Source organism: Abramis brama (genome assembly GCF_963993115.1).
Source record: "Abramis brama genome assembly, chromosome: 1".
Classification (NCBI taxonomy): Eukaryota; Metazoa; Chordata; class Actinopteri; order Cypriniformes; family Leuciscidae; genus Abramis; species Abramis brama.
The window spans coordinates 43,854,946-43,868,939 of record NC_139963.1 but is presented as its reverse complement, the minus strand read 5'-3'; the positions used below and the strand labels follow the sequence as shown (position 1 = coordinate 43,868,939).

The 13,994-nt window shown below is 35.6% G+C and overlaps 1 protein-coding gene across 1 annotated transcript; it reads right to left on the bottom strand.

Moving 5' to 3' along the window:
* Window positions 1-831: 831 nt before the first annotated feature.
* Window positions 832-9,177, bottom strand: LOC311095350 (cytochrome P450 2K6-like). The gene is made up of 9 exons (XM_084133842.1): window positions 8,974-9,177; window positions 3,254-3,416; window positions 2,915-3,064; window positions 2,673-2,833; window positions 2,315-2,494; window positions 2,101-2,242; window positions 1,611-1,795; window positions 1,388-1,529; window positions 832-1,299 (listed from the first exon to the last, which is right to left on the bottom strand). The coding sequence occupies exons 1-9, from the start codon at window positions 9,169-9,171 to the stop codon at window positions 1,112-1,114; spliced, it is 1,509 nt and encodes a 502-aa protein (XP_083989968.1). The 5' UTR covers window positions 9,172-9,177; the 3' UTR covers window positions 832-1,111.
* Window positions 9,178-13,994: the final 4,817 nt, after the last annotated feature.

Sequence of the window (13,994 nt, the reverse complement as noted above, 5' to 3'; positions counted from 1 at the left end):
TTTAAACTGAATTGCCAACATTGTTGAACGTATTAATCCTTTTTGGCCATTTTAGGGTCTCTTTTTCTGTTCTCTTCTTTCCTTCAGTGATTCTGCTTGTTAACAGACATATTAAAGGAGAACTCTGGTCAATTTTAACATTGAGCTCATTTTTTTGTAAATTTGGAGTGCTGTCAATACAGAGAACAAGACAAAAATCGGTGTTGCCTACACCGTGTTATCCTCTTTTTAAAATTTGCACCCTGTTGACTTCAATGGGGCAAGTTTTAAACCTGATTTTAGCCTCTTAACATCCTTGATGTGTCATTACAAGTGCACAGCCAATGTGAGTGATTCCTTCAGAGTGAACACGGGTGAATCTGACTGCAGTAGATGTGAAAGATATGAATAAAAATGATGTTATTTCAGCCAGCGCTCATACCTGTATTTACATCCATAGTAATCGATTGTCGAGTTCACGCCCGTGATCATAGCTAACTAATCCTATGCGCGTGAACTCGACAATCGATTACTATGGACTTTGACCGAAAACAGGATGTAAATACAGGTATGAGCGCTGGCTGAAATAACATTATTTACAAAATAATAACATTATTTAATATACACAGGTTTTGTGGCTCAGATAAGATCCAGTTCTAATAGAACATTAATACCTGTTCTTAAACCAAGCTCATGCAGGGAATAGTGAATAAATATTACTCAGAATGCTATGGTATAATACTGTTTTAATGGAAAATGGTATTTTACTGTCAGAATTTTGCTTTTTTTTTTTTTTTTTTTTTTACAGGTTTTTACAGTGCAATCTGTTTCTGTTGGTTAAAGAAACCATCTGTAGTCACTATTTCCACAGTGCTTCCATAAGTGCAATTTAAATGCTAACTTTTTCCTCAGGTTTAAGCATTAATAACAACATTTGATTCATTTTAATGTGATAAATACATTTACATATTAAACATATTCTTAACTTCTTACATAAGAAGAGCAAAGGCACTATACTATCTAGAAGGAAGCATTGAATTAACATTGAATGTATTTTATTAATTAATAAATTAATAAATACAAATATATCATTAAAAAAATGACAAATGTCCAATAAAAGGTCAAATTAACTTTAAGACCGCTTCACTGCGCATAGTTTGTATGGGGCTGGGTTCAGGGTGAAGCCCACGACTGGTGTGAGATCCAAATCATCTTCAGACACTCCAGGAGGAGGAGTGAAGCGGAAATGTTGAAGGAGGGAAGAGAAAAACAGGAAGAGCTCCATCCTGGCCAAACTCTCTCCAGGACAAGCCCTGCGGCCTGATAAAAACAATAAGCAAAGTATTTACAGAAATCACCTGCGATGGCACGGTATTATTAATTATAACTAATTTGAAGTCCACTGCACCTGCAGAGAAGGGCAAGAAGGCGTCCTTTTTGACAAACTGGCCCTGCTTATTTAGGAAGTGTCTTGGGTTGAAGCTGTCAGGAGTTTCCCACTCATTTTCATCCCTCAATACAGATACCAGTAGTGCGAACACACTGGTACCCTGCATAAAAAAAACACAAATGATCAATGATAAATGGAGAAAACACATAATCAAGAACACAGCATGCTCTTGGAGCCAGACCTTCTTGATGAGGAATCCATTCAGATGAACATCACAGGTGGTCTGATGGGGGGAACCAAGGGGTACTATGTTTGCAAATCTCTGAGTTTCATGAATCACTGCGTCTGTGTATGGTAAGTTCTTCCTATCTTCCATCACTGGCTGACGTCCACCAATCTCTCGGTCAATCTCGTCTTGGACCTTGGCTTAGTTAAATTCACAAGAAAGACCGCAGTATGAAAGTATATAGCAGCATTACTGAGTACTTGACTCTGTTTGACACTTTGCATGGTTTAAAATTAGATTTGGAAACGTGTAGAATTCAAATTGTTATAAAATAATGCATAGTTCTGGTTTTGACTTGACTATGATCGAGGACTCTTTGTTCACTGTAAACAATGATTTTTTCCCTTTGAAGTAGTAAATAAAAGAAAGAAGTGGGAATTGTTTCAATAATATTTTTTTTCCAGTGTTCAAATGTATGCATTAAGATGGGCATTTGGAGTCATACCTTGTATTCCAGGGTATTTGGCCATGAGTAGAAGACTCCAGCGTAGCGTTGTGGCCGTAGTGTCAGTACCAGCACCAAACAGGTTGTTGATTGTACATTGTAAATTCATTGAATGGTACAAAGAGTCTGTTTTGCCAGATTCCTGCAGAAGTCATGACAATGAAAGCCAAAAATGGTAATTACAAATCTATTTGATTTAAAGTATAGACAGTACCTCGTCCTTCTGCTGTCGTATGAGGAAAGAATCAGCGATTCCTCTGGGCTCCTGAGGGTTCAGAGTCTTCTTCAGACCATTTAATAGTTCCTCACTTTGTTTGAAAGTTTCTCTGACATTATTCACAATACGTTGCTGATTCGCCACAAAAGGACGAAGCCAAGGAAACATGTTGTAGAGCTACAAACAAGCAGAATTGCAAAAAATCTGAATGTACCATTGTACACTGTACACACACCTTGACATATACTCCCAAATCATGCATTATAAACAATAAATCTTAATTGATTAATTGAAATCTTAATTAATTATTGAATAATTAAAAATAACAATCTGTTTATGAATTATGTCTGGGTACCTGAACTGAAGCTGATCCAGTCATCTTCATGTTTTCGTAAGCTCGTTTGACCATGCGATGTAACTTAGTGTTGCTGTACTCAAATCTGGTGCTGTAGATAATGGCAGAGATAACGTTCGAAACAGCCATGGCCATTGGCAGAGTTGTATCAAATGGTTTTCCTGCACATGAGCGAACAAGATGTTAATACTCAAATCAGTTTCATCCATCATGATTTTTTTAATTGTGGTTAACAATCTTACCTTCAAACTTCTCAAATTCCACTTTTAAATGTTGTGTTTCTTCAATGATAATCTCTTCACTTCTTTTCTTTCCCATTCCAAAATCTCGCAGGTTTGTGAGAGCAAAGCGTCTCATTTCTTTCCAGTTTTCACCATTGGCAAACACGATCCCTACAGAGGGATAATTTACCCATTACTCCAAAGTGGACCTCACATTTCTAACTTGAATACAAGGAGATTATTTATTTTTATTTGCAACTTTATTTACAAGACAAGTCTAAGTTCTGAATTAATTTGGCATTTATATCGACGACATAAAAAGGTGTTTATAAATGATCATCTGAAGATGTGAAGCCTTACCATATCCCTGGTTGAAATCATGGAATATGGGTGTAATATCTCGGTCTCCAAACTCCTCGGAAAGGTTCACTAGTGCGTGTTTGATGGCCTTGTATCCGGACAATATTACCACTTTTTTGGGGCCCAAGTGCACTGTGTAAACTGACCCATATTGTTTTGACAGCTGCAAGAGAGGAAAGAATAAGAAAAGCCATACATGGCTATTGAATCTTTCTATCTATCCATCTATCCATCCATATCTATCTACTGGCATCCATCCATGGGCATGTAGGAGAACACATCCATAACATGCCCTCACTGGTCACACATTACACAGCAAAATCCCCAGTGTTAAATTAACACTCCTCAGTGTACATGTCCAAACTACAGGATGTTAAAATTAACACTCAAGCAGTGTTGAAGTTAATGAGATAATTAAGTAATTAATTAAGTGATGATTGGCCATTACTGGTGACACCTGATGTTAATAAGCAGAATCATTGACAGAAAGAGAAAAAACAATAACAGAAGAAAGAGAAACACAAGCACTACAACTGACTTCGAGTCATTACACGTTGTTGCACTTATTATTACCAGTTTGACTTTATTTCTGTCATACATCTTCAAAAGTTCTTGAGATTCAACAGAAGTTTAGACGGTAATGTTTTATGGAATTTCATGTTTCAGAAATTCCATATGATCAATTATGGTGATCAGTGTTTGCTTTAGTTGGGCTCTTGGCCCTTTCCTTTTTTTAATGTTAGATTTCTCTGACTGTTCCAACATTGTGTTTATATAGAATAACATTGTCATCATGTAGTGATCTGATTCACTGATGTCATTCAGAGTCTAAATCTTTGACTATATGCTTGATGTCTCGTTTTAGTAATGGTGATTGTAGCTCTGAGATTCTACAGTTTGAAATCCAACAGCAATATGAAAAATTTTGAAAATATTTTGTGCAAAAAAGTTATTGTGTTTAAACACACAGACATCAAGAATCAGCATATGAATCTCAACAATGGTGACAATAAACAAACTAGTGACAAACAGATAAATTCTGAACATCACAAAACAAGCTACTAAAGTCATAACAAAACAATAGCAAAATAAAAGCAAACAGAAAAAAAAACAATGAAAATTACAGGACAATTCAGATGCATAATTTATTCATGCTGAAATGCATGATGTGAGCCATTGATGCATTCTGATTGGTGGCTCCCATCATGCACTGCAACATGAAGCATTTGTGTGATTGTCACCATTGTTGAGATTCATATGTAGATTCTTGATGTCTGTGTGTGATTTATAATCCTTTAAATAATTAAAACATTGCCGGACATAGTTACTGTAATGAAAAAAGAATAAAGCATTTTGATAATCAGGTTTAAATGCTGGCTGTGACCAGTTAATCAGACCACTAGTAATTTTGTTGCAATTCACTGAAGTATAATAAGGCAGTATAATTAATACTGTACATCACAGCACATATAATACAAATCAATGGAGTTGGACAAAAACTACGATAAAACCGACTGTCTATTTTGGCACACAGCAAAACCCAGAGTTAAATTAGCTTTGCTCAGAGATCATTTGGTCCGACGCTAAAGAGTAGGGCTGGGCGATATATCGCATGACGTTGTTAGGCGCATCTCGTCAGTAAAGCCGGTTCCTTGATTAGTAGTAAATCGTCATCACCTGCTTTCAGATGGAGCGGCATTTACTACAAAGAGCCGTAGTTAACTGACAAGCTGAGCCATATCGCATTAATATCACGGACGTATCGCCAGCGATAATTAATGCGATATGGCTCAGCTTGTCAGTTAACTATGGCTCTTTGTACACAGCAAAAACTCCAGTGTTAAATTAACACTCCTGGGAGTGTATATGAGTCCACACTCAAGAGTGAGTTAATGAGATAATTAAGTGATTAATTGAGTGATGATTGAGCATTATTGAAGACACCTGATGTTAACAAGCAGAATCACTGAAGGAGAAAATCACAAATTGTAAGCCACCATTATGGCGATCAGTGTTTGGTTTAGTTGGGCTCTTAACCCTTATATTATTAACTATAGATTTTGTTTGGCTGCTGTATCTGAGTTATAACTGCCAGATGAAAAAAGGTGAACTGATGGTGTTGGTTATATTATGAAAAGTTGATATATCTGAAAGCAGGTGCGATTTACTACTAATCAAGGAACCAACTTTACTGATGAGATGCGCCTAACAATGTCATGCGATATATCGCCCAGCTCTACTAAAGAGTGTTAAAATAAATATCAATCAGAGTTAAAGTTAATGAGATAATTAAGGAATTAAGTGATGATTGAACATTAGTGATGCACACCTGCTGTTAACAAGCAGAATCACAGAAGGAAAGAAAAACAAAATAACTAAAACTGACTAAAGGCGGGCATACACTGTGCGATTTTCGTCTGATTTTGAGCCGAATTCTGACTCGTGCGACTCTTTTTCGGGTCGGGCCGATTTTCAGCTTTGTCGTGCATCGTTTGTCGTGCAGTGTTCGTGCAGTGAACAGGGGGAAACGAGAGGCGATTAACCTCTCACGACCGGCAATCGGATGGTCGGATGAATTTCTGGCATGTTCGAAATTTTGGTCGCTCCTCGTGACTATATCGCACAGTTGAAGCAGAGCTACGAACCGATTGCCCTAAACTCAGTGTTTTTTCCCTCACTGCGCCTGCGCGGAAACAGTTTCATCTGCAGCAAAAAAAAAAAAAAAAGAAAAAAAAAAAAAAGGGAGATCTTTATGTTCTGTAGTTCAAAGCTACAAATTACTGTTGCTTAGGCTACCTCCAGTTCATGTTGCAAAATGGATTAACCATTACCCACTTCTTCCAAGCCACCTGCGTTGTACACTTTGCCTCTTTTATTATTAAAAAATGTTTTTGAAATAAAGCTGTTTTTAATTTTCATTGATGAAATATTGCAGTGTTCGGACATATTATAGACTGTTAATAATTAATTATATGTATATAATTCATTGTAATCGACCTAAATGTTTTAAACAATTTTTTAATGAGGAAGTAAAGCTTCTATGTAGGCTAATATTTTATTATCCTCACAGCGCGTTGGTTATGTGGTGATGCGCTATGAAATTGTTGCGTGGCTATTTAATTATAATAGCCTATCAGTTTAATAATAAAAGTAGCCTTCCCTAATAGGCTAATAATAATAATAATAATAATACAATAATACTAGCCTACTAATAATTTAATATATAAATTCGAAATGCTAAATCTTCTTGATATTGATAGCTGATGCTTGTTTTGACAATATCTCTGGATAGGCTACATGATATCGTCCATAGGTGCTACCCGGCACAAGGATTTATCACGCTGATTCGCGCATATTTCACACGTATAGTGTGAACAGTCAAGTCGCAGCTCGACGTTCGGACCGTACAGTGTGAGCACATAAATCCGGAGCTTTGGCTTCACATCACATGCGATCTACTCGTTCAGTGTGAGTAGGTTTCTTGCTGAAATCGCACAGACATCGCACAGTGTATGCCCGCCTTAAAAGATGATAAATCTCTCAAGATCTCATCAGATGAGGATTAAACAACTCCAGCTTCACTTATTATTAACCAGATTGACTTTATTTCTGTCAGACATCAAGAAAAGTTATTTTTGAGAATTAACATTAATTAATTTAGGTGTTGATGTTTTATAGAATATGTTTGGTCATCATTATGGTGATCTGTGTTTCCTTTAGTTGGGCAGTTTGGACAGAATTAACAGAGATTTAGATGGTGATGTTTTATTGAAAATGTTGGCCACCATTATGGTGATCAGTATTTCCTTTATGATGCTAAAGCCTAGATCAACTGATCATCTTAGTTTCTGGCTTTCTTCGCAACAAATTATGTGTATTGGTAAACACAGTTACAGTTACTGGTACAGACCACAAACTCACATCAAAATCCAAGTCAAACTGCCAAACTAAAGGAACCACCCATCATCATCCCTGACCATGTGACCACCATCACGTCTCCAAACATTACCACTGACTTTTACCCTAGTGATTGTTAGAACTAGGTGACCTACATTATGTAATTTTTAAACACAGTAAGCTTGCCAGTGAATTCCTACTTGGCACGTGTAGTAATAAAGCAATAAGTAATGAGAGGAAAGGCCCTATTGATAATTTAGTCTGTAGGGCGTCCTTGAGCCATGATATTACACTATCCCCCAGTTTCACAGACAAGACTTAAGCCTAAAAAAATGCATGTTTGAGCTGCATTCTTTAAACTGAAAGCAACTTGCACTGACACATCTTAAAATGTGTCATTGTCATTGTTTTGACTCAAGATGCACTCCAGTATTTTATTTTTTTTTCTGAGGAATGTTTATAAAAGGAACTTAAATGCACTAATTAAACTAAGGCCTAATCCTAGCTGTGAATGATTACACTAATGTCTTGTTTGTCTGCCCTACCCACTCACACATTAACCCTGAGACCCAGTCACAAACTTGATCTAAATCTGGTTTTATAGGTGTGCAGTCACAGGGCTTCTATCATCAATGAGGAGAAAGTCATAACACAATAAAACCCAGATTAGATTCTGAACGAGATCAGTGAATGAGACAATAACATGATGATTACATCTTAATCATCAATAAAGGCAACATTGTATTATCACATTTTCTCTGACTGTTCTTGCCATGACAAACACAGCTACAACAGACAGAGAGAAACTAATGTTAAAAATCAAGTCAAAGCTTTTTGAAAACGCTTTCCCAAGTGGATAAATTTGAAAAGTTTTCACGTTATAGTGTCCTCTTGTTACCTCCTGTGTGTGTGTGTGTGTGTGTGTGTGTGTGTATGTATATATATACACCCCTTGTTCTGTTCAGTTATCTGTTGCATCTTGTTAATGTATTGTTTTGTTTGTTTTGCATTTATCCAGTGATCTTCTTAGAATTTGCATAGTTAATAATGTCTGTTGAATCTCCTTCGTTACACAATCAAGTGTAAAGATTCCCAACTAAATTTGACTAACTTTAGAATTCAAACCAATGATGGCATACAGACATCATCACAAGTGGTTGTTAGTATTACACAAATCATCACAATATAAAATTTTGTCTTCAAGAAAAATGAATGGTTCCTTACGACAGACTCAATGATGATATAATTTCAAATCCTTTGTGTGTATGACTTTTTCTAAAAGGAATAAAAAATAGACTTTAAATCAGAGGTCATTGTAAAATTGGGATAACCGTGAATGGTTTTAGTTTTTTGAAGATTTACCCAGAAGACGAAGTAATACTGTAGTAAATGAACAGGCACATAGTTTTTTTACAAAGTGACATCGCCAACTACTTGTCTGGCATGGAAATTACAGCATTATTGGTCATTTTCACGGATCCATATGAACAGGGATCATTTTGATAACGTTGTCATCTGTACAAAGAAAAAAACGCTTCTGTTTTTAGCACACTGTTGTCGTGTAAACGCTTAGACATGCTTCAGTGTTATTTTTAACACCCTGCTGGTGGTTACCATATAAACACAAAGCAGTGTTAATTTAACACTGGCTATTTTGCTATAAATAAGGGAACAATCTAGCACACATTATATGAAATTAGGTCAGACAATAATGACAGGGAACACAGGCAATTGGGAACAGGGAAAACAGAACAAAAACTAAAAAAAATAGAACTATGTTACAGTAGAAGGTAAAATCATATGATTTAAATATGTTTGCTCACCTCCCACAGGCTCATGTAGGTTTTCTTGAGGTCCAGCATGTGCAGGTTCCCCAGCAGTGGCAGTGGTTTGGGTCCTGGAGGATATTTTCCCTCATCACGAGAGCTTGAGCTGATGGAAAAGAGAAAAATAATCAAAAACAACAGCAGGGCAAGTATTGTACCTGTGCCCTGCGAGAGTAACACTTCTGTTAAAGCCATGGTCAGAGATCTTGTTTAGGTTTGATGTTGGTTGTAGTCTTGTTCTTATGTACTCTAGGTATAGGAGGAGAGGTATGGGAGGGGCCATAATGAGGGTAACCTTTAATCAAAATTGCACAACTGTCACAAATAAGATGGAAAAACAAACAAAGAAACAAAGAAACAAAGAAACAAACAAACAAATAAATAAATAAATAAACCCAATTTAATATTGCAAACAGTGCTGCTTTCTTGAATTTGCATCAATAAATCCAGGCACAGAAAATTATATTTTACCAGTCTTTCACTGTAAAAATGAATACATACACAGTAAATTCCCCAGTGTTAAATTAACACTGCTCAGAGCACATATGGTCCCACTCTACATGGTGTTAAAGTAACACTGAAGCAGTGTTAAAGTTAATGAGACAATTAAGTGATCAATTGAGTGATGATTGAGCATTAGTGATGAACACCTGTTGTTGTTAACAAGCAGAATCACTGAAGGAAAGAGAAACAGTAGAACTACAACTGACTTCAGCCACAGCCTTAAATTAAATCAGATGAAGATAAAAAGACATTTAATCTGTGAAGATCTCAGCAGAGGAGGATTAAACAACTCCACAAACAGAATTACCAGCCTAACTTATTACTAACCAGACTGACTTTATTTCTGTCATATGTCTATTAGGGCTGGGCGATATATCGCATGACATTGATATGCGCCTCTCGTCAGTAAAGCCGGTTCCTTGATTAGTAGTAAATCGTCTTCACCTGCTTTCAGATGGAGCGGCATTTACTACACAGCAAAAACTCCAGTGTTAAATGAACTCTCCTGGGAGTGTATATGAGTCCACACTCAAGAGTGTTGAAGTTAATGAGATAATTAAGTGATTAATTGAGTGATGATTGAGCATTATTGAAGACACCTGATGATAACAAGCAGAATCACTGAAGGAGAAAATCTCAAATTGTAAGCCACCGTTATACCGATCAGTGTTTGCTTAAGTCAGCCATTTCGTTGGATTTTAGCTAAAAATGTGGCGGCACATTACTGGAGTACAGAAAACATCTGTGAAAGCAGCGCAGTTTGAGTGTTTCGGAACGTATATGTGATCGGAGAGAACGATGAGGCCCTTCTCTGACCACGTTTGAATAATATGTGAGTTAAGTATTAAACTGTTGGTGAGATGAGATGAGATAATGCAACGCTGACATAAGCTACATTACAATGACAGTTGCACAGATGTTGGGAGTTGGGAACCGGTGAGAAAATGCGTACCCGGTAACTTTACCAGTAATAACAATATTAATTTAGTTCTGCTTAACGGTTCCTGAACGCTGTAACTAACAGCTGCCCAGCCATCAACACAGCCGCGTGTGATTTGTTTACATACGAGCTGCACTAGGTCTATATCTGTATTCTAAGAGTCATTATTACTTGTAAGGATCTCGTTAATAACTTGACAGCACTTAAATGTGTATTCTTACAAGTTAAAGAGCAAATGTTTGTGCAATTCCTTTTTTTTTTTCACCTTTTATGAGGCCAAAAAAAACAACAACAAAAACTGGCTGGTAAAAAGTCACTGTGGCGGGTGGATTTTTAAATCCACCCGCCACAGTGGCTGGTGGTCAAAAAAGTTAACTTCAGGCCCTGTATATATATATAAATATATTTATTAATTATATTTTATATATATAAAATATTTTTTATTGATTTGGTCATTTGGATTTCATTGAAAAGACTAAAAATATTATGCTGCTATAATTAATAAAGTTAATTTAACTCATAAATTGGACTGAAATATGAGTTCAGTGATTCAGGTCAAATGATTGTGAAATAATGATTATGTTATAACACAACCAACACCATCAGATCACCTTTTCTCTTTGTTCATCTGGCTGTTATAACTCAAGTACAGCAGCCAAACAAAACTTAAGTTGATCATTTAAGGGTCAAGAGCCCAACTAAAACACACACTGATCTCCACAATGGTGACTTTAATTACGGGTTTCTCCTTCAGTGATTCTGCTTGTTAACATCAGGTGTCTTCAATGTTGGCAATAAAATATATTTTGTAAATTTTACTCATTTTAAATGGTTAACTTTTAAGGAATGGATTTGATTAATTATTACTCAATTCTAACTTGTTAAATTTAATTAATAATATATTATTATAATTGTAATCTGTTGCCTCAATTTTATTGATTAGATATCAATAAAATCTATGTATTCATTTTTACAGTGTTTCACTGTAAGAATAGCAGTCATTGTCTTCTTTTATTTCCCATGTAGAACAGCTTTGACAATCAGAACTTTGTTTTACAGCATATAGGGACATAATAAAAAAAAAAAAAGTATTTAAAGAAAATATTTAAAAGACACTGAACTTCAATCTTCCACAACACACTTTAAACACCAACCTGAATTTGTGGGATAACTACAACATAGTTTAAATATTAACAGTTGAACTGTTTCAATAGAACATTTTGTCCCTCATGCCTCATTTATCACTTTTGTATGACCTGTTTATCCCAGTATAAATGTTTACCTTGAATAAATAAGTCCCTGCTGAAAAAAAAAAAAAAAAAAAAAAATCAAAACACAAGCCTAATCAGATTTGTTGTGTGCAGAACTATCCCCTATTGATTTATGCTCATTTCTTTCTGAAAAAAAAAAAATAAATAAATAAAAAAGAAAAAAAAAAAAAAAAAATATATATATATATATATATATATATATATATATATATATATATATATATATATTTATATATTTATATATTTATATATATATTAGCTGCAAAATGTGTTAGGTATTTGAAAGGGACTCAAATAGAGTGTGAGAAAAATAATCTGATCTGAAGTATGGTTTCCACTCATGCAACAAAATCAATACTTTGTGTTATATTAAAGGCATCCCAGATAGCAACATTGTTTCGGCCCAGATCCGACCCACATCTGGCATTTGTGGAATACTGATCATGCAGCATGGAATGATGGCACTCTAACAATTCTATGGCAATTTTCTGGGATCAATGCTCTGTGAGATAGGGGCTATCTAATATTTAGAAAAGTATACTATTCACACAAGCAGTTGATTTACCTTGAAACATCTCAAACACTTTCCTCAGACAACATGTCTCATCTATCATTTTCTCTTTGCTCAGTTTCTTGCCCATTCCAAAGTCTCGAAGAGTTGAGATGAGCAGGCCATAGCAATGCCAAGTCAGCCAAGAGCAAAGAAATAAACCAGAACTGGACCTTATAGGAGCCACAAAGTCTGTATATACTAAATATTGAGTCATCTCAGCCTTAATAAGCCTGTTAACAAGCAGAATCTCTGAAGGAAAGAAGAGAACAGAAAAAGAGATAGGTTACACAAGGCCCTAAAATGGCCGAAATGTCAACTGTGTCACCCATCAACTGTAACACAGTTGACAAGGATTAACACGTTTGACAATGTTGGCAATTCAGTTTGAATTTATGCTCACACTACATTATATGGAAATTACATAAGAATTGCCTAAAACCATGATTTGCATTACAATGGAAAAACTTAACTTATCTAATCACGGCCACACTTTCTAGGAACTCAGTATCCACATTTAGGAAATGGTTCCTCCAGTGCAAAAGCCCAATAGTGAGATGATTACTTTGTGGCCCCTTTGAGAAAATGCAACTGTTTTGTATATTCATTAACACAAATGTGTAGCCAATGTCAGACCATACATTCACAACTATGCATGGTTACTTGTTGTGGTGTTGTTACCCCTCATAGTCCTCATGCCTCTCTATAAATAATTTTCTGTTAGCCCACTTTCTGCAAATGTCCAGCTATCAGTGTACTATTAATATTAATATTATACCAGGGTCGTGAAAATGTAAAGTTCAGCAAACTACTTTTCTCCTACAGTGGAACAGAAAACGTGCAGAGTGCGTCACGCTACTTCAACTATTAACTTGCACACACGTGCAAGAAAGGGTTCCTACCCAGCTAACAGACTTTTGTTATAAGAACGTTCTCCAAATATTCAGTGTTGGTTCTGGGAACGTGAAAAATGTCCAGTTTTCTTGACGTTAGAGGAACGTGTTTTAAGAGGTATAATGTTCCTCAAACGTTCTTTCAACTTAATTTTGATTTTAAATTCAACATCATAGGAACGTTGATTTCTAACATTCCAAGAGCATAAAAATATCCATTTTCCTTAATGTTACTAGAATGGTATTTAAAGGTTAGTGTGATGTTCCTGAAACATTCTTTCAATCATCTTTCAAAAGAGTAATAAGAACACAAACTACAACTTTATTAGATAAACTTCCAGCTTAGCTGGCATAGAGTGGTGTAATTAGCTTTTGCCTCTGCAAGAAATAATAAAATGAGAACGAGGACTGCCTTCAAATGTTCAAAAAACATCAGTGAATCAGGCTATTTCATGATGATTATAAAACCATCAACAGGAAACCATCATCACCTGATCTCATTTCACTTTAGCTTGTTTTGCTGTTGCAAATGTGTTTAACAAACACACTGTCACAGGAAACAAAAAGGATAAAAGATATAATAAGAGTTAAGAGCCCAACTAATGGAAACACTAATCACTGTTATGGTGACTTTAAATGAAACACATTATAGTTAAACCTCTGTTAATTCTTAATAAAACTTGTGTAGACGTCTGACAGAAGTCTGGTTAGTAATAAGTGAAGCTGGTAATGCTGTTTGTGGAGTTGTTTAATCCTCCTCTGCTGAGATCTTCACAGATTTAATGTCTTCTTTTATCTTCAGTTGATTTCATCTTAGACTGTGTCTGAAGTCAGTTGTAGTTCTTGTGTTTCTGCTCATC

Coding starts and splice junctions, on each gene's coding strand:
- LOC311095350 (XM_084133842.1), bottom strand. CDS start 9,171: ATGGCTTTAACAGAAGTGTTACTCTCGCAGGGCACAGGTACAATACTT. Junction 2,834..2,914: donor GGAATTTGAGAAGTTTGAAG/GTAAGATTGTTA, acceptor GCTCATGTGCAG/GAAAACCATTTGATACAACT. Junction 2,243..2,314: donor TACGACAGCAGAAGGACGAG/GTACTGTCTATA, acceptor TGACTTCTGCAG/GAATCTGGCAAAACAGACTC.